General features: G+C 43.6%; 1 protein-coding gene across 5 annotated transcripts in view; it reads left to right on the top strand.

Annotated features, from left to right (window-relative positions):
* SATB2 (SATB homeobox 2) overlaps positions 1-27,583 on the top strand; it is a 130,930-nt gene that overhangs the window by 90,670 nt on the left and 12,677 nt on the right. For all 5 annotated transcript variants that reach the window (XM_053982729.1, XM_053982732.1, XM_053982728.1 and 2 more), the window contains 2 exons: positions 3,497-3,652; positions 15,272-15,469. In XM_053982729.1, the coding sequence (XP_053838704.1) occupies positions 3,497-3,652; positions 15,272-15,469 (354 nt within the window). The remainder of the gene's footprint in view (positions 1-3,496; positions 3,653-15,271; positions 15,470-27,583) is intronic.

The raw sequence follows: 27,583 nt of genomic DNA, 5'->3' as shown, positions 1-27,583 counted from the left end.
CAAATATGTGATGTAAAGAACTGTTTTCACTGAAAGCAAGCTTATCCTGCCAAACCAAATTCGACACTGAATTTTCATTACATGGGAAACTCATTGTATGCTCTTTATCTTTTTTAGGTACCTATAGGTGAAAATAAAAATATATAGGGATTTTAATAGTAGGTACACTATTTTACTATTTAAGTAGCGTAGCCACTTTCTGCATTGGTATCGATTCATTAAAGAATTAGCTTACTCCTGCTTACATTTATTGCAATAGGTTTTGTACTAAAATCAAGCACCGAAAGGAAATTGAGAGTTTAGATTCAATCTGGTGAGAAAAAAAATTGGATCTCTTGCCCCATTTCATTCCTGTCTTGAAATATGCCATTTTCTCGTGCTCTAGCCACAGCAAGAACATTATTTAAAAGAACGGATTTTTTTTGTCTGCCTTTGTAAGAGCTAAATGTTGCTAGAAAACTGTAGTCTAGAAGTATAAACCACCACATATTTGCCTTATTTCAGCTTGAGGAATCCAATAGAATTTTGTGAGATTTTTGATTAGCAAAAGCAGCACACAAAGGTTTGTGTACCCAATGCCTGCCTTGTGCCCGCTGTGTAACATTTCCCCAGCCCTCAGAGGGCCAGCACCAGTCAGCACAGGTGCTGTTTTGACAACTTGGACACCTCTGCAAATGAGGCTCTTCCCAGCTCCCGGGCAGGCAGCACGGCTACTGTACTTCCCATATGCCTGGTATTAGTTCTGACGAGACAAATGCCACCCTCGCAGGCAGCGCGGCGATTCCGGCAGCGTCAGCTCCCCAGGCAGCTCTCTTACCTACCCCGGAGCAGGGTGCTTTGGGCAGCAGTGGTAGGAGCTGTACCAGCCTTGCAGGAACTGTGTCAGTGTGCCAGAGAAGGTGATGGAATGGCAATTGGAAACACGGTTTCCATAGATACCGATACCCTGCGGCAAGGCTTTTGGGATTGAGGGTGCTGGGTAGGAGAGGAATGGCAGATACCTGTGGAAATGCTCGTGCTGGGGCTGTCACGCAGGCAGGTGTAAGGGCATGCAGAGTAACCCAGCTCAGCTCTCCTTGACTCTGAGCCAGCCCCAAGCCACCCTTTTGTAATCTGAGGCTCTGGACCTGCCTCAGGGTGAGAATGAGAGATTGATCTAGAAAATGGGGTACAATTGCTGTGGGGAAGATGTTCTGAGCTGTTGGGAGCTGTGTGCTCACAGAACCCTAGCAGTAAGGGGCTGGGTTGTAGTGCTCTGGCATTGTGGTTGCAAACACTTTTTATTTTTTCCCCCAGTGTTGGCAATAAGATGTTTCAATAGTGGCAGACTCCTTCTTAATATCAAGACCAGCTTTGAATCTAGACTTCTGACATTAAATACTTTATTTTAGTGACTTTTGGTTGGTATTTGCCCTTCCTATTTTGGTGATTTAATAAAAAATGGTTCAGCTTTCAGGGTGTGCAGGGCAGGCTTTTTCCTGACCTGTGACTGTGACCTAGAAGTGTAAGAGAACCATACAGGATGGAGTTATATTTAAAATCTTTCTTTTACATGCTAATTTTGTTCTTCTCAGGATCTCAGACATCCATAACAGCCTTTGAGGCCATGGTGACCTCAGCTGCTGTGCTAGCCAAAGGCTCCAATGCCTGGGAAGACTTCTTTATACCCAACAAATATCCATTAAATCAGTCCTGACAGACTTGGACAGTCCTTTTCCTTTCCATGAACTCTGTTGTTTTCTTACATTTCCCACAATTGCCCTAACTCTCATCTATCTGTAAACATTGAATTTCAGAGCGGGGTGTCCCTGTCGGTCCCTGTGTTGCACTGTACCCAGCTCATGGCCTCTGGATGGCAGTGCTTTAGCCCTGGCCTCCTGGGCCATGGTGGCTGTGCTCTGCCCCAGCTGCTGTCCAGCTGCCTCTGCCTGCACATGGGGCTGGCCTCAGGGACTAGGAAAATCTTACACCCTTTCTGCATGTGTCCTGCCTGTGACAGGCAGGGAGCAAGCCCAGAGCCTGCTGAGCCTGGAAAGGGAGAAGACACAGGTTGGTTAAGGCTTTATCTGGAAGTCATTAAGAAGAGTGATTAGTCTAGTGTGTTATCTTAACTGATTTGGCTCCATTATTAATGTGGCCTCCATACAGAAGAGATGTCAGGAAGAAGATTTGGAGGACAGCAAAACAGAAGTTCAGAAGGTTTGGTTTTGCCTAGTTAACCTTCCTATTAACAAATAAACATTGGAGCATATCTGCCTAGTTAAAAATTAACATTAGATGTACTCTAGCAGACTTTAACTCTGACACAAAAATGGGATACATCTGAAAAGGTTCATAATTGGGCCGAATATGAGTGTCACTGGGGTGTATGGGTGGTTTGGGTCTGTTGGGAGCTGTGAACTTTACCATTTAGGTTGTGTTCTTTGCTAAGACCTTTACATCTCAAGACAAAACAGATTTTATATCAGTAACCCACATTTCCTTTCAAAGGTCTGAGGGGTGCAATGATCAGCCCTGGTATCTCTCCTCTTTGAGCCCAGTAAAGTAAATGAGATCTGTCTCCAAGGAGCAGCTGGTGCTGGGAGCACTCAGTGAGCATCACACTGCCCTCACTCTCTCTCCTGCCAGTGCATTCTGGGGACCAGCAGTCCAAGGGGCTTTAAAATCGACATCCTGTAGCAGTCTTCTGAACTCTATTGATAGAAGCCTTGCAGGGGTACTTCAGCCCAGGGAAAGCACTGGCAGCGTCCGTTATTGTCCTTCATTTGTCACAGAAGCTGATGGGAAATCATTCAATTAAAAGGAGTGCAGTGGAATACACAAAATCTCAATATGAGTTTAGGAGAATGAGGGCAGCACATCTAAGGCATGCCAAAGCCCAGCTTTATGAAATGATTTTTTTTTTTTCATTTCCACTGATTTCCTAGGTGAAATTAGGTGACTGTCTGGCTAGCATAATGATGATAAGGCTGGGAAACCATACATACTCAAGTGACATACGTACAGTTTTAATAAAGGATGAGGGAGACTTGAGGGAGTGCATTAAATTGAGTAATAATTTATTATTTAGAGACCTCTACCCATTTACTCATTTTTTCTGGGAGAATTGGCTCTTCCTCCAAGGTGTAGGCCCCTTTTAGAGAGAGGGGGAGCAGGTAGAGCCTGGTGGCGGTGCTGCAGTAGCTGGCTGGCAAAGCCAATGTCAGCGTGTGCCTGCAGCCCAGTGCCCCAGCTACCTATCCTGTTGTTGAGCTGCTCAATAAACATGCTGGGAGAGGGAGAGGGGGAGACTTGACAGGGCCTTGCATGTCCTATAGGAATGCACTGCAATTATTTCCAATCACAATTAACCTGATTAGAATAATGGACAGGAAGTGTCCCTCTGTAGCTAATGCAGTTTGGCATCAGCTGACTGAAATCCTTTGATAATTTCTGCACAGATGGCTGGGCTGAAAGCAGCACTTTTTTAATTATTATTTTCATGGTCTCTTGGTAGGCCAAAACCTCGACACCAACAACAGACCTCCCCATTAAGGCGGACAGCGCCAACGTCAACATCACAGCTGCCATTTATGATGAGATCCAACAGGAGATGAAAAGGGCCAAGGTATCTCAAGCTCTGTTTGCCAAAGTGGCTGCCAATAAAAGTCAGGTGAGTGGTATAGGGGATTGTTGTGGGGCATTCTGGGGTTTTGTTTTTAAAGCAAGCTCTGGGTTTGGGACTAGATCCATCTCTTCCTCCCACCAATAAAATTACATCTGTTCCTACAATAATAATAATTTTAATCTCTGGGGAACCTGTCATGTTTGGCTTTTGCCTGCTTAAGTGGTTTCCTTTTCCCTTTTAAAAGAGGCTGAGGAAAGAGTCAGTTCACAGGCAAGCTTTTTCTCCCCTTTTGGACAAACATGTCTGTCTTTTCCCACATGTGGTATATAACTTACACCTCTGCTAGTAGGACAAGGAACTTCAAAAATGGTGGTATCCTACTCATTCAGCAGGTAATGAAATTTCTTTCTCTAGTGGTTAACTGAGGGAAGGCAATGGGAAACAGCATATTAGGCAGGTGTTTCCTTTTTAGCATGTTGTATGTGCTGCATACAGTATTGCCATGTGAATAATTCACATCGGATCCAATCATTTTTACAAAAAGGCATGAGAAGGCACTGCAGTGAGTTCTGCTGGATTAATTTCTACCTCGGGTGTAAAAAATACATGTGAGCAAACCTAGGTCGGGGTGAAATTCTTGAAGAGAATCCATTAATTTAAAAATTTCATCCAGCTCTTTAAAAAAATATAATGCACCAGAAGGGATTTTGTGGAAAGGAGGACAGACAGATTTTTTGAAGGGCAGCAAGTGGATTGGAGATTGTTGGAAGGAATTGTTTACTGAGTGAAAAGAGCTCCTTCTGATCCTGGATGAAATTATTCAGTTCAGCTAGGAGAGGGCATCAATATGCACACAAAAATGCACAAATGTGCACGTGACAATGAGAGAGTGGGATAGAAGTATCTAGGTGCATGCACTCTGCAAAACACACACTTCCCTCTGTGCAGGGAAACAACATTATAGTCATTAAAGCAGATGTAAAATAAGCAGTTGAAAGGTACATAAAGAAAGCATCAAAGGATATCAAAGCACACGGGAAAGCCTTGTCCTTCTTACAGGTATTTGTGTCCTGCCAGAAGGAGATCTGGTTAATTTTTCCTTCTTAATGGAATCATTCATTTTCTTTGCATTTTGCTTTCTCTTGTCAGGGTAAAGGGGTTGCAGTCCCTCTACCCCCCAGACCAAATCCCAGGCTCAGTATGAAATACATAAAAGGAAAATACCATGGAACCCTCTTAAACTGTTAAATGCATAAAAATCTCATGTACCACATGGCAAAATATAATGAGAACTGGAGCTGTTAAACGAATAAAGCTGTTAAAAGCATAATGCCACTTGGCACAACTACTGTGCATTTAACGGTTTTCCACTGTGTAATAAATGACATATGTGGTAAACGTGCAGTAAATATAAAAACTGCACAATTGATTTTGCAAACGTGCCCCTTATTCTTTGCTCCATGCAGATATCAAAGTTCCACCCAGAATCCGGACTGGGCAGCTTTTAATAAGGAGTGTTTTAACACAGACCGAATGCCAGCCTCTCTGAGGTTTGGCTTAAAATTGCCTGCAAGCTTCCTGTCATTATATCCAGAGGCTTCTTGAAATAGAGAGGGACTGAACCACCCAACAATAATTTGGGTGGCTCACCAGCTTTGGTCTGTGCCAGCTTGAGTGCACTTCTCTGGCAGCATTGCACACCAGCACCAAAACAAAAATAAGATCTGTAGTCTTTCACGTGGAAAAAAAGCAGGGCAGATTTTGAACACCAGATGTAAAAGGTTAAGAACAGGATCCACAAATGTTATTGTTTAAAGCAAAGTTACTGCACATAAAGGTTTTGTTTCTTCAGCAGCAGCGAATAAAGAAGTGTTTCTGAGGCTGATGTTTCTTTTGTTTCTCAGCCTTGCCAAAACAGTTCTGGCTCCCTGGGATGGCCCAGCATTCACCATGCTGAGTTGTCATAGCGCTCTGCTGGAGCATGAAAGTGGTTTATGGGGGCACTGGAAGGCAGGGACAGAGGAAGCCACAGCCACAGCCAAGAACCACAGTGGCACTGGGCCTCCCCCTGCCTCAGAGCCCACCTGTGTGCCTGCCTCAGGCCTGGCTTGGTGTGCCTGTGGTGTCCTGCCGCTGGCTGGGGAGCTCTGTGGCCTGGAGGAGTGCCAAAAAGCAAGGACACAGCTGCCTGCATGGGGGAGAGCCATGGTGGCACGGTCAGCCTTAGGTCTAGCTTGTCTGAAAACTAGCAGTTGGGTGTTCCCAGTGCTTTGCACAGGCCAGCTGTGCCAGTTGTGGGAATTTCTGGTGAAAATGCTGCTGATTTCAGCAGCTGAGTTACATGGTAGGAAGCGCTCATTGAAAACTGCCCATGTTTGCAGAAGAGAGAGTTTGAAAAGGGGGAAAAAAGAGCTAGTCTGAGGCTTTGCTTGGACTCTCCGCCAAGGTTCGTTCACTTGCTATTCTCCACAGGCCTGGCTTGTGCTGCGTTGGCTTCCTCTATTATTCCCTCACCCCAGACTACTGAGAGGCTTCCAGTTTGCTAACAAGGCATGTGTTATGTTGGGCGCTGCTGTTCTGTCAACAGCAATCCACGGTGCTGTGAGATCTTCACAGTTTTAGCAGGCAGTGAATCTCCGACAGGGATGTTTTGACATTTTATACGCAGGGCTGTGTGTCATGTACCCAAGAGAACATCCAGAGGCAACGGAGACCTCGTTTCCTCTTCTGTCTCTGTACAGGAAGAGTGGTACCCACTGAGAACAGTTATTGCAAATGGCATCATCTACTGGTGGAGTTAATTGACCTCTAATTTAACAAGTAGCCATCTTCATTCTTAAGTCATGGCAGTTGCTCAGCAACTGAAGAGAAGGGTAGTTTCTAGAAACCGTGGTTGCAAATCACAGAGCTCACAAGTCAACATAAAGGCAAGTTCCAGGGCCTTATGGAGGTACCAAGGTAGTATGGTGAGAATTCTTTAAGGGGAATACACCTTCATAAAGATTTCAAGCCATTCATTTTAAACATTGACTTATTTGTCACTTATTCACCTCAATATGCATTTTATTCCTTGCAACTTATATCTAGATCTTTTTAGCCTTTGTGAAGTGCTGTGCATCCCTTTGTATTTTTTAATCCAGCAGGAGCTGAGAGCTCAGTGCCCTCACAACACAGCCTCCAAAGCTGCCCTGCTATTTTAGTTGTCAGCTGTAAGGGATGTACCCAGTGGACAGCAGGATTGTCTGGGGATACTGCCTGCTAGTGCCCTTTTAGTGGCTAAACCTGAGACCTGTATTATTACATTGGGAATGTTTCTGTGTGACTGGAACACCAGGGTTTTGTTTCCAGTCTACACTTCAGGCTCCCCTGGTTATATTTAATTCACAAGAAGACAGGTTTCTGGTGTGGTTTTGGGTGGCCTGTGTGTATGCAGAGCTGGGCAGTGGGACAGGCGGAGACTTCGGATTGTGTTTGGATTGTTGGTTTTACAACCAGCTTCTACATTCAGTTCCGCAACTGCTCTACAGGACGACTTCAGGAAAACCATTTCCCCATGACCATGTGACTCTAATGCTGTGCAGCAGCATCACCCCTTTGACCTCTGCTAGTGAGAGTCCTGTCAGAGGCTGTGCTGTGCTCAGCAGATGGTTTTTCTTAGTCTTTGCAAAATGGGTTTAGGAACCTAGTTCTGTTTGTAATAAACAATGACTATCAAAATAAATAGTGGGCACTGCTGGCCAGAGACATTGTTGACAGTCTGAGGGAGGGCAGAGTTTGTATGAACATGGATACCAAACTTCCCACAGTTCTACCAGGGCAAGAGACTCTTAATCAGCCTGGGGTGACATGGGGAAGCATGTTGCTGGGGATCAGCCGTGGGAAGGGCAAATGGAACCTTCACCAGTCCAGTGAAAAAAAAAGCATAACCTTGAAACTGAAATTCTTTTCAAGAGACTGGAGTTTATTCCAGTTGCACCACAGTAAAGCAAGAGAGACCCCTTGGAGCAACATTTGAAAAACTGTTAAGGATCAGTCTTAAGGATCAGTCTCTGTGTTATATTTTTACCCTGTTGAAAAGTAAGCAAACAAACAATAAACTTGATGAGGGTTTGAGTTTGGGGGCACAAAAGCCCTTCAGTTGAGGCCCTTGTGATGAAAAAAAACCCCAGGCCTATGGATGAAAATGACTATGACAGTTCCTTGCCTTTCATCTGACTTTCCTTTTTCATGTCAAGATCCCTTCCTCATTTCCAGTTCTCTGGCCAAGGAGGGTGTTTTGCCCTCAGTAGGATCCCATGCTAGGTGGGACTCCACACCATGGCCACCTTCCCATGCCCTTACCTCCTGCCCGTCCTCCAAAAAGAAAGTACAGGCACTACAAGAGGAATGAGCAGTGTCACTTTGAGGAAGGATTAGCTTTAGAAACCCTTAATTTCATCCCTTCCTCTGTGTCCTTCCCAACTTTTATTCCCTTGTATTCATTTGATAGGATGGGATGCCTTCTCTCTCCCATTTAGCTTATTATTGGTGTTTTCTGTGGCCTTAAACTAATTAGCTTCCAGTGATGATGAAGAGCAGCTAGATAAAGCAGCTAGTGGTGAAGATGTGGAGTGTATATAGTGTGTGCATATGGGGCACTTCTTACAGCCTTATCTCAGTGCCTTCTTCATGATGCTTTGGATCTGTTGTGCTGATATTTCGATATTCTTGTCACATATGGAGGAAATGCAGAAAGACATTTCTCTCCTTGACTGAACTTAGAATTTCTGTTATGTCCCTTTGGACTAGAGCTTCTTTGCACAGACTTGTCTATCACAGTGTGACCCCACCAGGACAAGGGAAGTGGGCCCATATGAACCTCTTGGGGTTTGACAAGGCCAAGTACAGTGTCCTGCACCTGGGTTAGGGCAACCCCAGTATCAGCACAGGCTGAGGGATTAAGGGATTGAGAACAGCCCTGCCAAGAAAGACTTGGGGATGCTGGTAGGTGAAAAGCTGGTCTAGAGCTGTCAAAGTGCACTCTTAGCCCAAAAGCCCAACTCTGTCCTGGGCTGCAGTCAAAGCAGCATGACCAGCAGGTTAAGGAAGGTGACTCTGACCCTCTGCTCTGGTGAGACCCCCCCCCCCCTGGAGCACTGCATCCAGCTCTGGGGTCCCCAGCCCGGGAGGGACTTCAATTTGTTGAGTCAAGTCTGGAGTGAGCCACAAAATTGATCAAATGGCTGAGGCACCTCTCCTGTGAAGTCAGGCAGAGAGAGTTTGGGCTGTTCAGCCTGGACATGGAAGGGTCCAGGGAGCCTTCACTGCAGCCTTTCAGTACTTAAATGGGGCTTATTTAGCCAGGCCTGTTGTGACAGGGCAAGGGGTAATGGTTTGAAACTAAAATAGAATAAATTCAGAGTAGATATATAAGGAAGAAACTTTTTACATTGAGGATGGTGAAACACTGGAACAGGCTGCCCACAGAAATGGGAAATGCCCCATCCCTTGAAACATTCAGGTTGCTCAGAGTCCAACCTGATCTATTGAAGATGTCCCTGCTCATTGCGGGGGGGGCGGGGGGGGATGGGCTAGAGCCCTTTAAAGGTCCTTTCCAAGCTAAACTATTCTGTGATTCTTTGACAGCATCTGCAGCAGTGCATTGGCCTCTCAGCAGCTGAATGAATAAGGGACAGTTGTGGAGCTGGGACTTTGCTCACAAAGTCCTTGGCAGAGCCACGAGCTGATGGTGGGCCTCTTGCCCTAACCACAAGCCCACACTTCCTCTCTAGTGTGGGGAGAAGCTAGTTTGAACTTGGAATGCTGGAAATATCCTCAGTGCACAGCATCCTTCCCTCTGAGGCCAAGAGCTCTAAGCAGACTCGGTGTTCCCATGAATCTAAGGTACTTCAGGGCTCGTGTATCTCATTCTTTTTTTATATATAATTTCATGCTTTATGAGGCTAGCGAGAAACTGGCCCTCATGAAAGTGCTTTGCATTTTCTGGGGAGGAAGAGTACCAAGCATTTCAGAAAATCCAGACTGATGAGTGATTAACCTTGAACTATATCAAAATTCTCCAAGTGAAGCTGCTCAGGTTCAGTCCCCCTCCCCCGGCCCTCATCAAGAATTCATTGAAGCCATGACAGAACTCTCCATTACAGTTAGTCTTTTATCCATTTCAGCTTTCTTGATTAGGTTATCTTGAATCATTAGGGGGTTTATTTATTTTAATAGACACTTATTGGATTCGTGCTAAGAGAGTTTGGCGACTAAGGAACAAGAGCTGAATATTATCTAGCTCATTTTGCCCTGTAGAGTCCCAAACTAAGCAGAGATAAGAGATGCTGAGGAAGTTTGTCCAGAGGACTCCTGTGATCCCACGTGGGAAGGGAGCCTTCTCTGAAGAGTGCATTTCTTTACTAATCTTTCAAGACTTGCGTCAATCATTGCTGCTTTTTTTTCCTTTTCTCACATATGTTGACATTTTCTGCACTGATGATGTGGGTGAGGAATCGGCCTTTTACATTTATTTTTGAGATTTATTCCTGAATCACTCTTACTAAAAACCTCTTCATTTGCCTACTCATGCTTTCACTGGAGACCCTAGAAAATGTCAGTGCAGACAACTAATGGTATTATTATTATTGTTGTTGTTGTTATTAATTTTAATGTAAGTGCAGGGAAATGCAAGGTCAGTTAAGCTGCAGGTTTATCCATGCTCGAAGCAGAACAGCTGCCTGTGACTAAGTCACTGTGGACACCTGACTGCCACCTCCTGCAGTGGCTTTTGGCAAAGTGTAAACATGGGCCTGTACCCCAGCAAGACTGTGAGCCTGAGCTCTTCCCATGTGCCTTCTTTGTCCTTGGTCAGGAATTTGGTCCTTGGCAGGCTGCAGGGCAGCAGATCTACAGGAAGCAGTTCTGGGGGTCAGTGTGTTTGTGCACACCTGTACTGAGTGCTGGACAGACTGACTTTATGTAGTCTGGCACGTCTGGCTGCCCTGCTCCAGGGTAAGCCCAGCAAAAGAGAAAGGGTCAAGCTGCTAAACAGGGCTCTGGGATAAGTGACAGAGATATGGCTCAGGATTGCTGCACCAGGTCGCTGTCCTTGAGGGTGTTTGAGGGCGCCAAGCCTCACCTTTGGGTTCTAAGCATGCTCTTTCTTTAACAGCATAAAAGCATAATGGGAATGGCTGGCTTTCTGCAGATTTTTGTTGTTGTTTGCGTAGCTGTGTGGAAATGTATTTGATTGGAAGACAGAGAGGTTAAAAATAGGACATTAATATGATATTATTTTTTTTATCAAACAAAATGCTTAGAAAATGCTCCTCTTGTCTCATAAGAACAACAAAAATAGAGGCCAGCACTTCTCTGCAGCTCTCTTAAATGAGCTAAATTGGGCTTCATTCTCGATGTCTCTAGAAGTTTTGGGGTGAAATGAAGGAAGTTCTGAGCAGAATTCCTTGTAACCACAAGCACTGGGTGTGCCTGAATGTAGAGCCAAAAGCATCCTTTAATTGTGCTGTTTCTCCTCCTCTTATATTTAATGGAAGGCATTCCCATTTGAGAACCTTAGAAGCTGACATTAAGGGCTGGATTCTGCCACCCATATTGACACTGGTGTGTATCAAGCTCTCTGGTAACTCTGGCAGCCAAGGGGGCTGTTTGTGTGGTGGAGCGAGACTGTGATGTGCAGGGGAGGCAGGACCAGAAACACAGTGTATTACGGGTCTGGGGAGGGGTGTGTTATTAGTTAGATTTGTCAGAATATGTTCACAGAAGTTATATTTACTTGTAATGCAGTGAGCTCAGATGCTGTGGATGAGTGGGGGAAAAGGTGGTGAGATAGTGTCTCCTTCACTTTTTCTTCTTCATGCCAATAAATGTAGCTATAGATGAAAATTCACTGTGAATGGCTGTAGCTCCAAAAGTTTTTGTATGTTAGTATTTCTTAAATGAAATAATTCTCCTGGAAAGCTCTGTGTAACATACACAGACCCCAAAGAAATAAATAAAACAAAATTTAAAAATTGTAACCAAAAAAATGCCAAGTTGAGATTTTTAACAGTAAAAGGAGATTTTGTGTATTAATAATTCATGAGTTCTCATTGAACATGCACGAAGAAACGGTGCTATTCAATAGAGAATACTGTCATCTGTCACTGTTTTATTTGACATTTACACTTTTTTTTTTTTTTGCCTGGTACTGCAAAACTTTCTTGGATGGCGTGCTAAGATTATTTAAATAAATAATTAAAAAAAGCCAATGCAGACTTTTCATCTGTGCATGGGGAAGGCGGTTACTTGCAGCCATAAAGAACGTGTGAGTAAGCTGCAGCACGCTGTGTTTTCTCACATATTAGTCAAAGCTATTGCCTAATAAACAGCCCCATAGATGGATAGAGAGGGTCTCGAATGAATGCTTGAATAAAGAGATGGAAGGATAGAAAAAGAGTAGTGAAAGGACAGACTTGATGCAGATAAGTGTACACATGCACGCAGTGGGTTTGTGTGTGTATGTGTGGGGGTGAGCGAATAATGGCTCTTGTGAAGAAAGCTGACACAAATACATTGCAAAAATAAATATTTATAAATGGCATTGGGGGAGATCCAGTCTCGCACAACGTGAGAGAAGACAGGGCATTTAGCACAATGACAATTCAGTTAGGTGCACCTTGCAATTTCTTGCTAATATTAGGCTCGTGGAAATCTTTCTGCTCTGTAGGTTAGTTATTATTTATAAAAATCACAGAACCAGCTGATACATTCATAAGCTAATTATTGTAGCAGCTGGGTACACATGGTGCAATATGTCTGAGGCTGTGAAGTATCACAGATTTCTTGGGGCCTGCTGTGGTGGGGGTGTGCTGTTGAAGGCTAGATCCCTTAATCTGATCAGCCAAGCAAATACTTTGTGGGGAAACTGGATTAATATCTCTCTAAATACCACGGATGTGCTTCACCTTCAGAACCAGGCTCCTTTAAACGTGCCATTAGCTTATCTCCTTTGGGGATTGGAGAAGTTCTCAGGTGTCCTCAGGATGGTGGGGTCCTTGCCTGGTGCCTCCCTTTGCCAGAAATTAATTTGGTTTGCTCATGTCTGCACACATGGTCACACTGCAGTCTAATCTTTTCCCTAATAGCTCCAAGGTCAGGACCTCGCATGTTGCCAGGCAAATTGAGTGCTATCCTTCTTAAAGACTAATGGCAGCAAGGGCCTAGTCCGTAATGAGGCCTGTAGTGTTGCTCTAAGTGATTGTAATGAGCGCTGATTATAACGGGACAGATAAATCAAAGCATGGCAGTCACCATCGGGCTGCCCGGTCCAGCCCTGGGAAGGGGAGGTGGCCCTGCCGAGCTGGGCCTGGGTTCTGCCAGAGCCAGAGCACAGGTCTGCCCAGCAATGGGCTCCAGCTCCACCAGGTGCAGGGCTTATCCTGTATTTTCTGCTACATGATGGGTCTTCATGCTGCAGCATCCCCCAGGAGGTGTTAAACATACCTGCTTGAAACATCTTGAAAAGAGTTCAGTTGGAGATGTACTCAGATCACTGAAAACAGGGAACAACAGGAGTTGACTTTTTCTACAGATGGGTTATTTTCCATTTCAAAAATTATTTCCTCGGTATGGAGGAACCCCTGAGAAAACATTGTGGAGCTGGGAGATTTTCTTCCTGTATTTTCTCTAAAAGAGACAAAGTTTTGAGTGATTCCTGAGCAGTGGAAGGAGGACAATTGAGGGTAAGGGATGTGGCTAAACCACATTAAAATGCAGACTTCACCTGGCTGAGAGATTGCCCAAATACCAGTCAAAACACTTTGAAAATACAACTCAGAGGTTTTTTCCCTAAGTAAATGATTATATATCTTGTTTTTATCCTTGCTCCCCTACCCCCCAGCCCTCCAAGTTTATTGCAAGAAAAGATCAGGTCTGCACAAATGTGGCCTCTCACTTGTAAAAACAAGGCAGTGTTGTGTTACAGATTAGTTTATAAATCCCTGGTGGCTTCACAGTTCAGTGCCTACAGCTGCTGCAGATGGGCCTGGGTTTTTGTCTCTTCGCTGTGCTGCAGCCGGCAGTTGAAGGAGAAAATGGAATGATCAGGTTATTAACATGTAGGCCGTGAGGAAGAGGCTGCACAATGAGAACAGCTGGTGTTGCTGTCTTGGCTGATGCAGCGGAGATAATCAAATCTTGCCTTTTTTGGGGGGGTGAAGGCAGAAGACACAGTGGAGAGTAATACAAACAACGGCTTATGATATTATACACGGGGTTTAGAGTGCACGGTAGAAAGTTGTCAATGGCTTACAAGTTGTTACACAAAAAAGCAATACCAAAAAGCCCCCCTGTGAGCTGGTAATGAATCCGGCTGTTCAGCCTGCTCTGGTCACTGTTCAGAAAAACACAATTTTGGTTACTTCTTGTACCAAACATTTTTAACATTGATCAAGCTATCTTTTAGGTATTGTAAGGTGCCTGTCAAAATGGTGTCAGAATGCTGAGCTGTAGCTTGAAAATGATGGGTTATAAAGCTACTAGGTAAAATATTTTGACAGGAGTCAGTAAGGCGCGTTGACAGCATCCTCGGCATTATCTTCTCATCTTCTGTCATTTGCATTGCGTCTCCTGTGCAGGCACGGGAGGGGAGCCACTGTCCCCAGCCCCAAGTGGGCCGGCTGCTGGCAGGCAGGACGGGGCTGGCTGTGTCCCCACACCGCGCAGGAGCGGCAGCAGCCGCGATCCCTGGCTCACCTGCTGGGGACTCAGGGTCACGATCTGCACACGCAGGGCTGTCTTCACTCCTACAGCTCTTACCCTTGGGCTCTCCTTGCCCTTGGGGTTCAGGGTCGATTCCTCTTTCTGGGGTGTTGATGCTTTCACCTCAGAGGTCCCTGTGGAGAGGTCCTACAGGTCCTTACATATAAGTAACCTTTTAAAGGCATTTCAAACTAACCTTGAAACAAGACAGCACAAATAAAATATGCTCTTACTATGATCTGTAATTTGGTTTAGAGTTACCTCTGCCTAGTGTCTTGCTATCACTAGTAACTTCTGCACGACCCTGTTTTCTGCTTTTGTGCTAAGTGCTCAAGGTTTCCCTTTACGTAAGGCTGCATCTTCTCTTAGATTTTATTATTTAAAGATGTAAAATTTAGTGGGGTTCAGAGCTGGGGGAGTCAGTGCAACATAGTGTCAGCAAATCAGAAGTCTTGATAATATATTCTACTAGATGTTTGGAGTACTGTTGAATTTCTGGTTCTGTGGCTGCAGGTTGCAGTAAGGATTGTTAGCAAGTCTCAGGATTTATGTCTCCTTTTCTCTTGCTTGGATGAAGAAATGAAGGGGCTCCGAAGTGGAAGTGAAGATGCATCTCTGTTTCATCTTTGCTTTTCTGTAGGAAAAATATTTATATCTGAGCCTTTTGAACATGGTGTGAATATGATGAGGACAAGACACTGGTTCTGCTAAGCACTGCTGCTTGTTTCAGTTTTTCCAACTTGCAGGAAATAGAATATATCACGGATTTGTCGAGACCAAATGGCAGCTTGGGGTGGTGGGGGTTTATGTGTGAGATGAGACCAGCAAAACTTCCAGCACAGATCTTTAAGTCTAGCTGACCTTCTGCTCACATCTGGTTCCTTGGTGCTTGGTGAATTGACTGTGCTGACTCTACCATTGCAGGGCTGGCTGTGTGAACTGCTGCGCTGGAAAGAAAACCCAAGCCCAGAAAACCGCACCCTTTGGGAGAACCTCTGCACCATTCGCCGCTTCCTGAACCTTCCCCAGCACGAGAGGGATGTGATCTATGAGGAAGAGTCCAGACACCACCACAGCGAGCGTATGCAGCACGTGGTCCAGCTCACGCCCGAGCCTGTGCAGGTCAGAGCAGGACTGGGGTAACACACCGGGTTTCAAGAGTGTAACATGGAGATGGGCTTTTTATGTAGTGACTGAAACTTAAAAGTACTTCTGAAATGACCATGCTGAGCATTTTGTGAGGAATGGCCCTTCATTTCACAGCCTCATTGGGATCGTTTTGCTCCTCTATAAGTTTCTGACTAGTATGAATTTTTGGTTGTACACCCTTGTTCAACTCTTGTCTCAGGTATTAGTAGAATGAGAAAAAAACCACAAATATGTGTACGGAAAACCAAGTGAAAATACAGACTCTTTTCTTTGCAATTCCAGCTTCAGTCAGAAGAGAAAATCAGCTTAATGTGTATTCCTAATAACTAGTAATGCTCGTCACAAACTCAAACGTCTACAGATGGTCAAGAGAGGCTCAGGAGACATTTCTTCAATCTAAAAAGCTAAGACAATACCTTCCACAGCAGCCCTTCTTCCCTTCAGCCCTCCAATTCAGCCCCTGGCACTCAGTACCATTCACTTGCTGCCAGATTATGTGACCACTCTGGGGGTTGTTTGTAGTGTGCATTTCTCTGATGATCTTGCAGTTCCTCCTCCCACCTTCACTCTCCCCATTGTTTGATGGTGGATTGCACTGCATTGCTACTCTTGCTGTGAACCTTGGCATTCAGCCTCTATTCTTTGTTGCTGCTCTTATGCTGCTACCACTGCTGCCAGCTATCTCGACCCCTTTTTTCCAAAGGCGGAAGTTTCTCTGTCTTGTCCTGCCTATCTGAAACATGCAGGTCTCACTCAGATTAATTATTGCCTGCTTCAGTCCCTTTTGTCTCTTCTGCTAACTTCTTTCTCCTTGCTTTCCTTTAGGTCTTTGCCTAAAAGAAAAATAAAAAACAAACTTCTTTCCCTGGGTTCAGGTTCTCAGGGCTGTAAAGAAAGGGAAGCATTCTAAGTAATTAATTTAGCAAGTTTTGTCTTCCACGTCCCAAAAAGTTTATGGGATCTTGGAAGCAAGAAGCTACAAACAGGTAAAGAAAGGGCCAAGGTAAACATGTGGGAAGACAACTAGACCTCTGTAGACTTGAACATGTTAACCCAGTTCTGATGCCCACAGCAAGTGGGAATATCCTCTAAGAGACAGAAAAGGTTTCCCTGGGATCTTGTGAGTGACCTTAATGATTAGCCTACTTTCCAAAGCCTTCTGCACATCACTTTTCTGCATCATGCAGGTCGGCTCTTGTGAGTGACATGTTACACTGTGTTGGAATGCTGTGCATTTGTATTTGTCAGCAAGTTACAAAGCCATGGATTAATTATTTATTACAGTCAAAATATGAAAAATGAAGAAAAATAAATGGAACCAGCTGGCAACTTCATACAACAAAACTCTGGAGACTGGTATGCAGTTGATACAGTAGGCTTGTGTTTTGGGGGTGCTGCATTTTAAAGCTATGCTTGCCCATCCAAAAACCCCAGTAGGCTTCTGACTGACATGCTACCAGTGCGAGGCACAGGAGGTCTGCTGTCCACCTGCTCCCTTATTGTCAAAAGATACCCAATACTAAGTAATTTTTGCATAGTTTTCAGTCTCTGGGACTTTAATTGTTTCGAGAAGCAAGGTTTGTTTTTTAGCTTTGCTGCAAGGGTCACTATTAGGTAATTAGCCATGAAGAACCAATGACAGCAGCCAGAGATGTAAAGCTGAGGTCCTCACACTTGCGGTCACTGGAGATTTTGTGACACTTTACATAAGGATAGGGGTCTTGGGCCCTGCTCCTGGCTGAACTCCAGGCCAAGTAATTACATTCTGCCTATCTGAAATTCCCCCTGTAGTGTCAAGTGGGAAAGCAACTCTCATTTCCTTCTCAAAGCAGTGGCGGGTGCAGAATGTCTGCCACAGTGCCTGGCTGCATTTTAGCAGGGGGTGAAAACATCCAAGAGCTGCAGTCACCGACCTACTTTGCTTTGCAGGTTTGCTGGTGAGAAGTGTGCTGTAAGTCAAGCCCTTACCTGCAGCCTTGATAGCAAAATGACAGCCTTTTGAAGAAGATACAAGCAGCAGTGCTGTGAATAACAGCAGGTGCAGACCTGTAACATAGAAGCAGGCAGGATCTTACCTCTGTTCCCTCTCTTTGCCCAGCCCATCTTTCTCTTTGCTGTGATGGATTAGGTGTGTGTATGGTAACTTCTCTCTGATGACTGAGTCTCCTGCTCCTTCAGCTGAGACACTGGGAGAGCCTGAAAACAGGCTGTCCCACACTGCTGCCAGACTTCCCAGCCACCATGACTTAACCCTGTCTGGGCTGGGGACATTCCCCTGTCAGACTTGGAAGAATATCCTAGCTGTCATCACAAGAGGCATGACCAGGCAGAAGATGTGGCTGTATTGCAGCCTTTTCCTCAGTATGGCTTCTTGGAAATGGCAAAGATATCATTGTGATATGATGTGTTCTGTCTAGTTCACTTGCTGCTTACAGGGTTGGGGACACTTCAAGTGAGGGAATTATCCCAAGGCCGGGTATGGTTTCTGTCTTCTAAAAGGCAGGGTGTGCTCAGTGGGGCAGTTGTGCTTTAGGAGATCAGCTGGACAGAGGCTGGTTCTTCATATTTTAAGAAATTGTTGTTTCCTTTGTGAGAGATTCTTGCTCTCACTGGTTTGGTATTACTAGCCTGCACCTCACTGTTTAGCTTTAGGTTCAAGGTTTTAAAAACCAAATATGTTTATTTTTCTCTCTTCCATTAGATTTTTCCCATCAGCCATATATTAATCCATTTAATCAATTATTTTACTGTTTCTGAAATGAATAATATCTATAGTGGAAGCTGAGTGTTTTAAAAATTCCTCCCTGTATACTTAATTTGTTTGTTATTGTGCTGAAGAGTCATAAAATGTGAGCCCTGTGGAGCTCTGTGACATGGCTGTGTTCTCTGATAGCACTGGGTGTGACCATATGGACATGTCAGAGTGTGGATTTTCTATCACATGCTGGTTTTGGGGCATCCATGCTACACCTACATGTTGCTGTGCATGCAGGCTGAGCTTGCCACAGCCTCTGTTTTGGTTTTTAAGGAAATTGAGGTGTCCATTAAGAGGCCCTCCCTCCATTCCATGCAGTGTGGTCTAACAGCAAAGTGCTGGTAGGAAGAAGAGCAGTGAGATTGTTGCTAGCTGGGGTACCATAAGGACATCACCTCTGAATTACAGAGTGCCTGAGCCACAGGTTCCTGGAGGGTGGGAGGGTATCCTGGAAAGCATTATTACATTTTTGCTGTGTTCTCATCCTCTTCCACCACTACCAGCAGAAGTGGGATCCTGGCTGGCCCTTTGATCTGGCCTGGCCCTTAGTGGTGTGCGAAGTAGTCCCTTTGCAGCAAGCAGTCCCCCTACTTCTGTGTTTAGCTCCCCTGCTCTGCAGAGGTGAGCCTTCCTTCCCTGTCTTACTTTCCATCCCTTGCTAAATCCCACCATTCCCTGGCTATTTGCTGGCATTGGACCTTTCTGGAGTGTTAATGCTGACAAGTGCTTACAGCTGCTTCCCATTGCCAGCCAGGAATTCCGTGTTTGTTACAGACATGCTGGGACACAGTAAATCTAATATCTCTGCCTTCTCCCACTATTTGTCTGCTGTGTCCAAGGTGACCACTCCAGAGAGTAACTATCTTGCCTGGCACTTTAATATAGTGCTAATTCATTGTTAATTGCTGGGGCAGAGAAACCTGACTCCATCGGGAAGGCCATGAATCAAGCTGTTGTCTCTGGAGTGTCCGGGTGGGTAAGACGGTTCTCTGGAGTAATGAGCCACTACTGCAGCAATGTACTTCTATTCAGAGAATGTGGGAACCTTGCCTCTCATTTTCTCTTAAGTTGACAAGTAGATCTGAAGCTAGTAGATACATACGTATTTAAGAGAAATCAAATATTGCTTTCTGATACACCGTTACTTTTTGTCACTCTTTAAAAATGACATCCCTCCACCCTTTTATTTCTCAGAAGCTTTGATTTAGACAAATCTGGCAATATATAATTGTTCAGATCATAAATCATGGAGGAACATTAGTAAATAAAACAAGGCATAGTAAAAAGCTTTAGGAAAGCTCTTCTGTATTGTGTGTTCACTGCAAACATTGTAACCTCTCTTTAAATATGCAGAAAATAACATAGCGCAGAAGTAAATTAAATACTGATTTTATAATTTTGTGAGGGATAGAATGGAACGAGTATTTTAGAAATGACAATGAAATACAAAAGAGCAGAACATGGAGCCCTCGTAAAAATGGGTCAAGGCAAGTGGCGATGGCAGTCCAATGAAACTAATTTCCTATTCTCTTTCTAGAAGTAATAAAGAGAGGGCTGAACACCACAGTAGTGCATCCTAATGAAATATCTGATTCTAAATAATGTCTTGGAGTTCATGGGTCACATAATGCATAGCACACAGATGGAAAAACCAGTGAGACTTGAAATTTCTTAAAAGATAATATTAATTAATAATACTTAAGAAATCTTCCATGATAAGTGAAGCAAAGCTGTGTTATTTCATAGGGGAACATGGTGTAGTTAATGATCCATAGGATGATGTGCACAGTGAGGTTTTGCTGTGTTTGTGTGAGTTACACCAGGGGATTTTGCATACTGGAAATTAGGACTGAGTTGTCTATGAAACTTGGACAAAAATTACTTTCCCAAACTGTGCTAGCTCTCTGAGTCTGGTCCTTAACTGTTTTGATACACATTTTTTGCGGGGATGCTGTGCCCTGTGATTCATTCTTAATAGCTGCACCGTGATAGTTGGGCTTTTTGATCATTTCTCTGCACCCAAAAGACAGACCATAGATTGATACCCACTGCTTTTTGACTCCCCAGTTCTTTAATCCATGGCTGGATGTGATGTCTGCTCAGACAGGAGTGGTCAAGACTGGTGACACAACTTGTACTCAGCAAACCCAGATGGACTTCAAGAGAAACTTGTATTGTAGGTTATTCATTACACTCAAAATGCTCAGAGCTTTGGTTTGGGAGGGTTGCACTTGGATTATTTTTTTTTTTCTTACATTTAGAACTACAGAGGGAAATGTGTGTCAGAATGAGGTCTGTGAATTTTGTGAGTGGAGAGTGTCTATCTTTTTTAGTTGTTAGTTACCTAGAGTCTTATTCTTTCTCTTATCAGAATTAGAAACAGTCAATTTCAGTATCTCTTTTCAGTCAAAACTATTAAAAAACACTGAAAAAAAGTCTCAAACTATGTAACTTCTATTTCTATGCAGTGTTAAAGCTGAAAGCAATATTTATTGCAAATGCCACTCACACTGCATTTATCTCTACTCTGTGTGTGACTGCTTTTGGGTCGGGGTAAAGGAACTGTCTTCAAAGCATGTGGTACATGCAAAAAAAAAAAAAATTTCAGGCCATCTTCCACTTCTGAGCTGATTTCTCAAGCTACCTGTGCCCTATGGCCAGAGATGGTGCATTTTGAAACACCAGCTGTGCCTGCATGCTCTGGTTCTCCATCCTCTTGATGCACACCATTTTTCTGATGGATCACAGTAGTTCAGGAGCCTTGCACAAGTTTGACAAAGGCAACAAGAGGTGCAAACCAAACAACAGCCCCCTTATATTTGACTCTGAAGTATCCAGTAGATGATCTTGTGATTGATAGTTGCCACAATTGCAGGGAGCAGCGCTGAGCTGTGACTGCTACAGCCAAACCTGCCTACTGCACCATCTCAGCTGTTTCTGTTTAGTGTGGATATCTAATGTGGCTGAAAATGCTGCTGATTTTTATTAACATTAGGCCTTTTATTCCCCTTGAATGATAGCTGGGAGTGTACTTGCAATTAAAGCCAAACTGCCTCTGTTCTGAAATCAGTTTATGTTTAGTACTGTTCCATTTAACCCTAGAAATGGGAGATCAAGTAAACTGCAGAGTTTCAAGTTTTCCTGTGGTGGCAAGTTTAGTCTTGTCAGAATGGTACATCCTTTTCATATTTGTACAGAACCTGAAACCATGAGGCCACTTCAGTTGACACCTGTTCACAGACAGGATCAGCTGAGGACAGGGCAGGAATGAGGTGGGACTCTTACGTGAAGGAGCCCTGAAAATATGACTAGTGCTTTTCTTCAGCAGCGTCTTAAAATAAAGATGGCTCTGAGAATACATCTTCTGTGAGGCTGCTCCAGAGCAGCTCTGCTTGGGCTGCCCTGGCTCTCATGGCAAAATGCTCCAGGCAGAAGCTTCCCTTGTAATCTGAATGTGCAGATTTAGCGCCGCTGAGGACTTGGCAGCGAGCAGCAGGGTGGTGGTTTGTGTTGGTGTTGCTCTGACAAGTTTTAGCAAATGACATCACTGTAGCTCTGTGGCCCCTGTTGTCTCACCCTTTTGCCTTTCACACACAATTTGACCAGATTTAGTCCTCATTTCTTACAGTCCTGGCCCCGTTGTAAATGCTAAGCTGCAAGTGTTGTAAGGAGCTGTAGTAGGTTGAGGATGAGCAAACAAATAAAGCAAGATCACTAAGTAAGTCTCTTTAAATTCACATAACCTTTGAAGCTTGCCAGCAGGCAAACCTTGAAGGCTGAAATGGCACTAAATGAGCCTCTGTTCCATTTACATTTGAAAATTTTTGTAGTTAAAAATATTGCTCTTTTTAATTTAATTTTAATGCTCCCTAATTACTCTATGCCCCCCACACTTGTTCATAAATTACAGTATCAGGCTTCAGAGATGTGTAAATGTTTACAGGCTATTGGCTATATGCAACATTTTATTCTCAGGCTCTCTACAGAAATCTTAGGATAAAGTTAGACCCTGGATCATTGCAGCTGGTCTTTTTCTGCAGATAGGCAATTATAAAAATTATATGGGGAGGGGAACCATTGAGAATAGTGTTACCAGAGCACTTTGCACTGCTTGACCCTCAAAGACCAAGGAGCTATTTTTCCTTCTGTGTGGCACAGCATCCTCCAGGGAAATGATGCAGCTTGTGGGCAGTGCTGGGAGTTACGCTGTGACAGTGACAGAGCAGGACATAGATGGTCAGTCTCCTTGCCCAGCGCCAGTCTTTTTTTGGAAATTCTTTGGTGTGTTTTTTTTTTTGTTTGTTTGTTTGGTTTTTTGTTTGGTTTTTTGTTTTTGTTTTTTTTTTTCCCAGTCCTCAGAATGATTGGAAATACTCAGACACTGTAATGTGTGCAGAGATAAGGTTTTTTTCAGGGTCAGTATATGATGTATGTTGTTCCACGTTTGTATGGACTTTTATAGGAATTGCAGATTGAAAGGAGAAGTGTTTTTGTGTGCATGCACTATTCTCACGCATTAAGTATCCAGAAGTACAGTAGCACATATTTTTTCTCACAGTCATCTATGCTTACAGTGTTTCAAAGAATATTCCAAAATATCTTGGCACAGACAAAGTGAAGCTGTTTGCAAGATCCCTAGCTGTGGAACAACAAAGGCTACATTCTCAACACACATCACACATGATTTTTATTAAAGTCTTACACAAAAATCAGATAATGTATTTAGAAAATTAAACTTCACCATTTATGATGCTACTCACATTGTGAAAGGAGAAAGGAAGTTGGTATCCCCTTGTGCCTCCTTTCCAATGACTTCTCTCCCAGTTCTACTCACTTCTTCGTGTTGCAAATGAGAAGATGAAAATCTTAATTACAAATAAGTACATTTAAAAAACAGTAATTTAGGACTAACTCCCATTATGGTGCCTAACTTGAAAAGGATTTGGTGTTCAGGAACAAAGGAATACAAGCATGTATAAGGTGCATCTTGTGGATCATTTGGAAGTTTGAATAATCTAAAATTATTATGAACATTTTACCATTATATTTGGCAAAAAGGATGTGGTAAATCACAGAACACATCCTGGATATTACAGACCCAGCTGTCTCATTAAATTTATGTTAAAAACATTCTTCTGTTTCCAGTTGAGGCTAAATTTAGTTTTACACTATTGTGCCATTGTAGTCCAAAATAATGTTGACACCCTTGAATTTTCTAGCTGCTTTTTCCTCAGATTATTTGGCCATGCCCATTTGATGTGCCACACTTGAATCCAAGGCGCATGGGCACAGAGAGTTGTGAAGAGCCCCTTCCTTCCTGCTACAAATTCTACCACGTGGATGTTGAGGAAGATGAGCGCAGTGTGTACGAAGTCTTAATACAGAGCCATAATTGTTCTGGGTTTTTATGAGTAATATGTGGCTAAGTCTCATGGTTAGGTCTGGAAAACCTTGGTCTGCTCAGTCTTGCTTGCAAAAGCTTCGCAGCCAGGATTTTCTTTTGTTGGGGTTTTGGTAGTTCTTAGAGTTGAACCATGCAGGGTATCACAGAAGTCCCTTGTCGCCACAAGAAGGAAGAACTGTCTCCCCCTTCTTTGCTGTGTTGAGGGAAGCTCTGGTAGCAACTGTGAATCCATCCAGTTGTAGCAGAAAGAAAGAGACGCACTAAAATTTCAAGACTCAACAAACCCCATAAAAAGATCTGTCTGGACAGCACTTTACTAGTTAAGTGCTAAGTTATTATTATTATTTATTATTTATTTCCTCTCCTATTTTTCCTCTTACTGAACAAGGGGGAAATATCTTTGTCTTTCATTTGAGAAGTGAAATAAATGTATTCCCTGCAGCATTTGAAATTTTAATAATCCATAATAAATAAAATCATATCTAATAACATAACTGCTTTCAATTGGCAACACGATCTCCTAGATGCATTGCAATGGCAGAAACATAAATACTTACAGCCTCTGAAAGCCTACTTCCTATTTGCTAAATATACTTGGCTTGCTTTAAATTCCTTTGTGTGCAGTCATTAATACAATCCTCTTTGACAGCATTTAATTAAAGTGCTTTTCTCTATTAAATTCATTAAAACTTTTTTTATATATACAACTGTTTCCCAGACACTGGATGTTAAGGACCTGTAGGCCTGTCTTTAAATAACTTCTCTCTCCTTGTTGTAAATTGTTAATTAAATTTAACTTAGACTGTTTAAAGATGGCTTGGAAAAGAAAGCCAGATTTCAGGATATGGTCTCAATCATGGCTGATTTTTTTTAACACAATTTTTTCCATGTAGTTATAGACTGCGTGTTATATTGTTTATGAATGTTGCTGTACTTTCAGCTGGAACCAAGCAAAGAAATACCCTAAAAAGCTAATTTCCATCTCACTTCAAAAATTTCCATCTTTTTAGTGCAGTTTCTTAGCCTAAGAGGATTTGCAAGGGGGGAGTAAGGAGGGAGGAGCTGTTTAGTATTAATAGATTATTGACAGCTTAATGTCTTGGCACCTAGACAGCCCATAAGGTATAATAAACAGGAAGCTGTCTGATGTGAGCGCAGTCAATAGCGTATTCAATCAGAACCTTTCAGTTAATTGCTGGTTGACCTCAGACGTTTCCTTTAAGTGAAACTGTCCTTCGCTCAGATCTCATCTGGGTTTCAGGGTTTAATTTGAGAATGCCCTTTCCATATGGCAGCTTGTGCATACATTCCTGGTGGAGTTTTGCTTTGCTCCCATGCACAGCATTATGAGAGCCAGTGTGTGCCCGGAGCTGTGCAAATCTCGTAGCCGTGCGCTGGGCTGCCAGCGGGGCTGGGAGTGCACCATGGAGCGGGGCTGGGAATACACCATGGAGCTGGGCTGCCGCCGGGCAGCGGCACCACGGTTAAAGCAGGCAGGGTTGTAAACTGACGTCAGGGGTACTTTCAAAGCAGCTGGGCTGTTGCCGAGGGTGTTTTGGATGGAGTCAGGCACGGCTTTGGTGCCTGGAGAGGCACCGCGGCATTAACAAGACCTGACCCGGCCCCTGCAGATGTGCGGTGCTGCAGCCCAGCACGGCTGCCCCGGCAGAGGGGTCAGCACCGCTGCCTCCATCCCACCCGCGGGCACAGATTCCCTTGCTCCTCTGCACAAGTGCAGACCAGAGCTCATTTGTATGTAGTTTCCCTAATTCCTGTACTTAGCCATTCTAATTTTTTCGGACTGTGTATCTTGATGAGGCCCAGATAAGCTACAAAGGCAAGCAGGCAGGAAACCACATGGGCAGTCCCTGACCCTGACTAACTGGAAACCATCTGCTTATTTGGGGAGGAAACCTCCATGGAAATCTCTTCTAGCAAGTCTGCTGCATTTGGGTTTTTCTTCCTTTCCCTCCAACTGTTGACTCGGAGCGTGTGTGTTTTCCACAGGCGAGACTGGGGAGGGTCAGCTGTGGCAGCTCTCGTTTGCAGCAGACGGGTCTGGATTTCCCGATGGCAGGGAACTGCCATGTGAAGGAAATGCTTCTGTATCAGAGCAAGTTTAATTTACACTTCATGCAGTCAGGAGACATTTTTTTTTTTTTTTGTCTCTAGATCTGCGGTGATTGTGTCTTTTAGCCACTTATCATGCATTCAGACTGTGGTTTGCTGGAAGGAGTATTATTACTTTTAATCTCTAATTTTTCCCTGGTTTTGATTAATTTCTGTGGTTCTCTTTGTCCCTTTGCATCAAACAAACTGCTTATGCCTTTTTAATGGCCTGATTAGCACCAGGGAAGCACTGCTGACTTGGAGTAATGTTATTGTTGGTGTTCCCTTGTTTAAATGAGATGAGGAGTAAGAATGCTGCATTGCTATGTTTGGGATCCATTAAAGTCCAGTCTGGACCCCTGCCTGAAGCAGGTTGCGAATCTTCCGTTTTCATTCATGTATGTTGGAAAGGTGATGGGGAATAGTTTTGAGATGCTCCCTTTTTAGGAAGATTAAAGGGTAAGAGAGGTTTGGAATAGTTACTTCTGGAGAGAATGGAACAAAAAGCCATGGCCAGACAGAACAGAACAAGTGAAGAAATCCCAAGGTACATGTGTGACCCTGGGGCCATCAGCTGCAACACTCACACTTTACTCCCAGGTGTCTCTGGCCAGAATATATTCAGAAGTACTTTCTGGTTTTATCAGACTTACTGGCCAAACTGTTAATCAGTGCTACATTGACCAAAGGACTCCCACATGCAATAAAAATCATAAGCTTTATTGGATTTTGAGATAGAAAAGATTCACATCCATCTCCTTTTATAAACTGCATTACATTTTGTGCTTTCAGAGCTCCCATCAGTACAACCCTTAGTAAATACGATGGTGAAGGAGGTAGGTGGGTAGATAGATGGCTATGAGCTGCTCTTTCTTGGGTGGTACAGCCTAGAGCTACAGAACTGCTTCAGCTGAGTTAAAGGGGTTGCTGACATTTGTGAAATGCTGGAAGAAAAAAATATGTTGGTCTTTTCTAAATTATTATTTTTCAGTTCAAATAAAAAAAAAAAGGTTTGTGGCAGTTTAGAGCAACAAGCAACATAATGCTTTGAAGGAAAATAGAAAGAATTTGAAGAGCAAAAGTTGTTCTGAATAAAAGCAACCAGAATATACTGTTTCATGAAAAATGCCTAAACAACTGCTTGAATTTTGTCAGAATATTCACCCCTCTGCTGCCCCAGGCAAACAGTTCGGCAAAGTAGACTTTACTTAGTCAGTACTTTGATGCCACTCAGTTGACGTTTTTGACCAAAAGATTTTTGACTGAAAAATGCCACACAATCCCAACCTTACTGAAGCAAAGAATAGTGTTTTGCATTTCTAGCAAAAGCATGTGGCTCCTTGCACACAGTAGCTTCATGCTTGTGTTAAGTGTGAGCTTTACCCCTGCGATTACATGTGTGCAGCCAGCCGTGGACAGAGCAGTCCATGGAGTTCCCCACAGCAGCCAGCAGCAAAACCAGATGGATCCCAGGGCCATAACAATGTCATCTTCTGCTTTGTCCTAATACTGCCTCTCTAGCCTTACATTAAACTGTTTTATTAAAAATGAACCGAAAAACTGTGAATATAAACTGCACGTGCCGTTCACTTTCCATAAAGTCCTTTTCTACCAGCATACAGCATCTGTAAAATAGGTACAGGTCAGAGCAGTGAGACATGGAGCTCAACAGCATGGGAGTGAGATATCAGGGTACTTTCCTCTGTTTTCTGCACATGCCCACCTTTTCTAGAGCTTAATCAGGAAGATAAAGGATTTCAGATCTAATTCTCTGAGGCATCCTGTCTTCAATGACCTAATCTGTACAGGAGACTGTACT

Source organism: Vidua macroura, chromosome 7 (assembly GCF_024509145.1).
Source record: "Vidua macroura isolate BioBank_ID:100142 chromosome 7, ASM2450914v1, whole genome shotgun sequence".
Taxonomy (NCBI): domain Eukaryota; kingdom Metazoa; phylum Chordata; class Aves; order Passeriformes; family Viduidae; genus Vidua; species Vidua macroura.
This window is presented reverse-complemented; position numbering and strand designations above follow the sequence as displayed.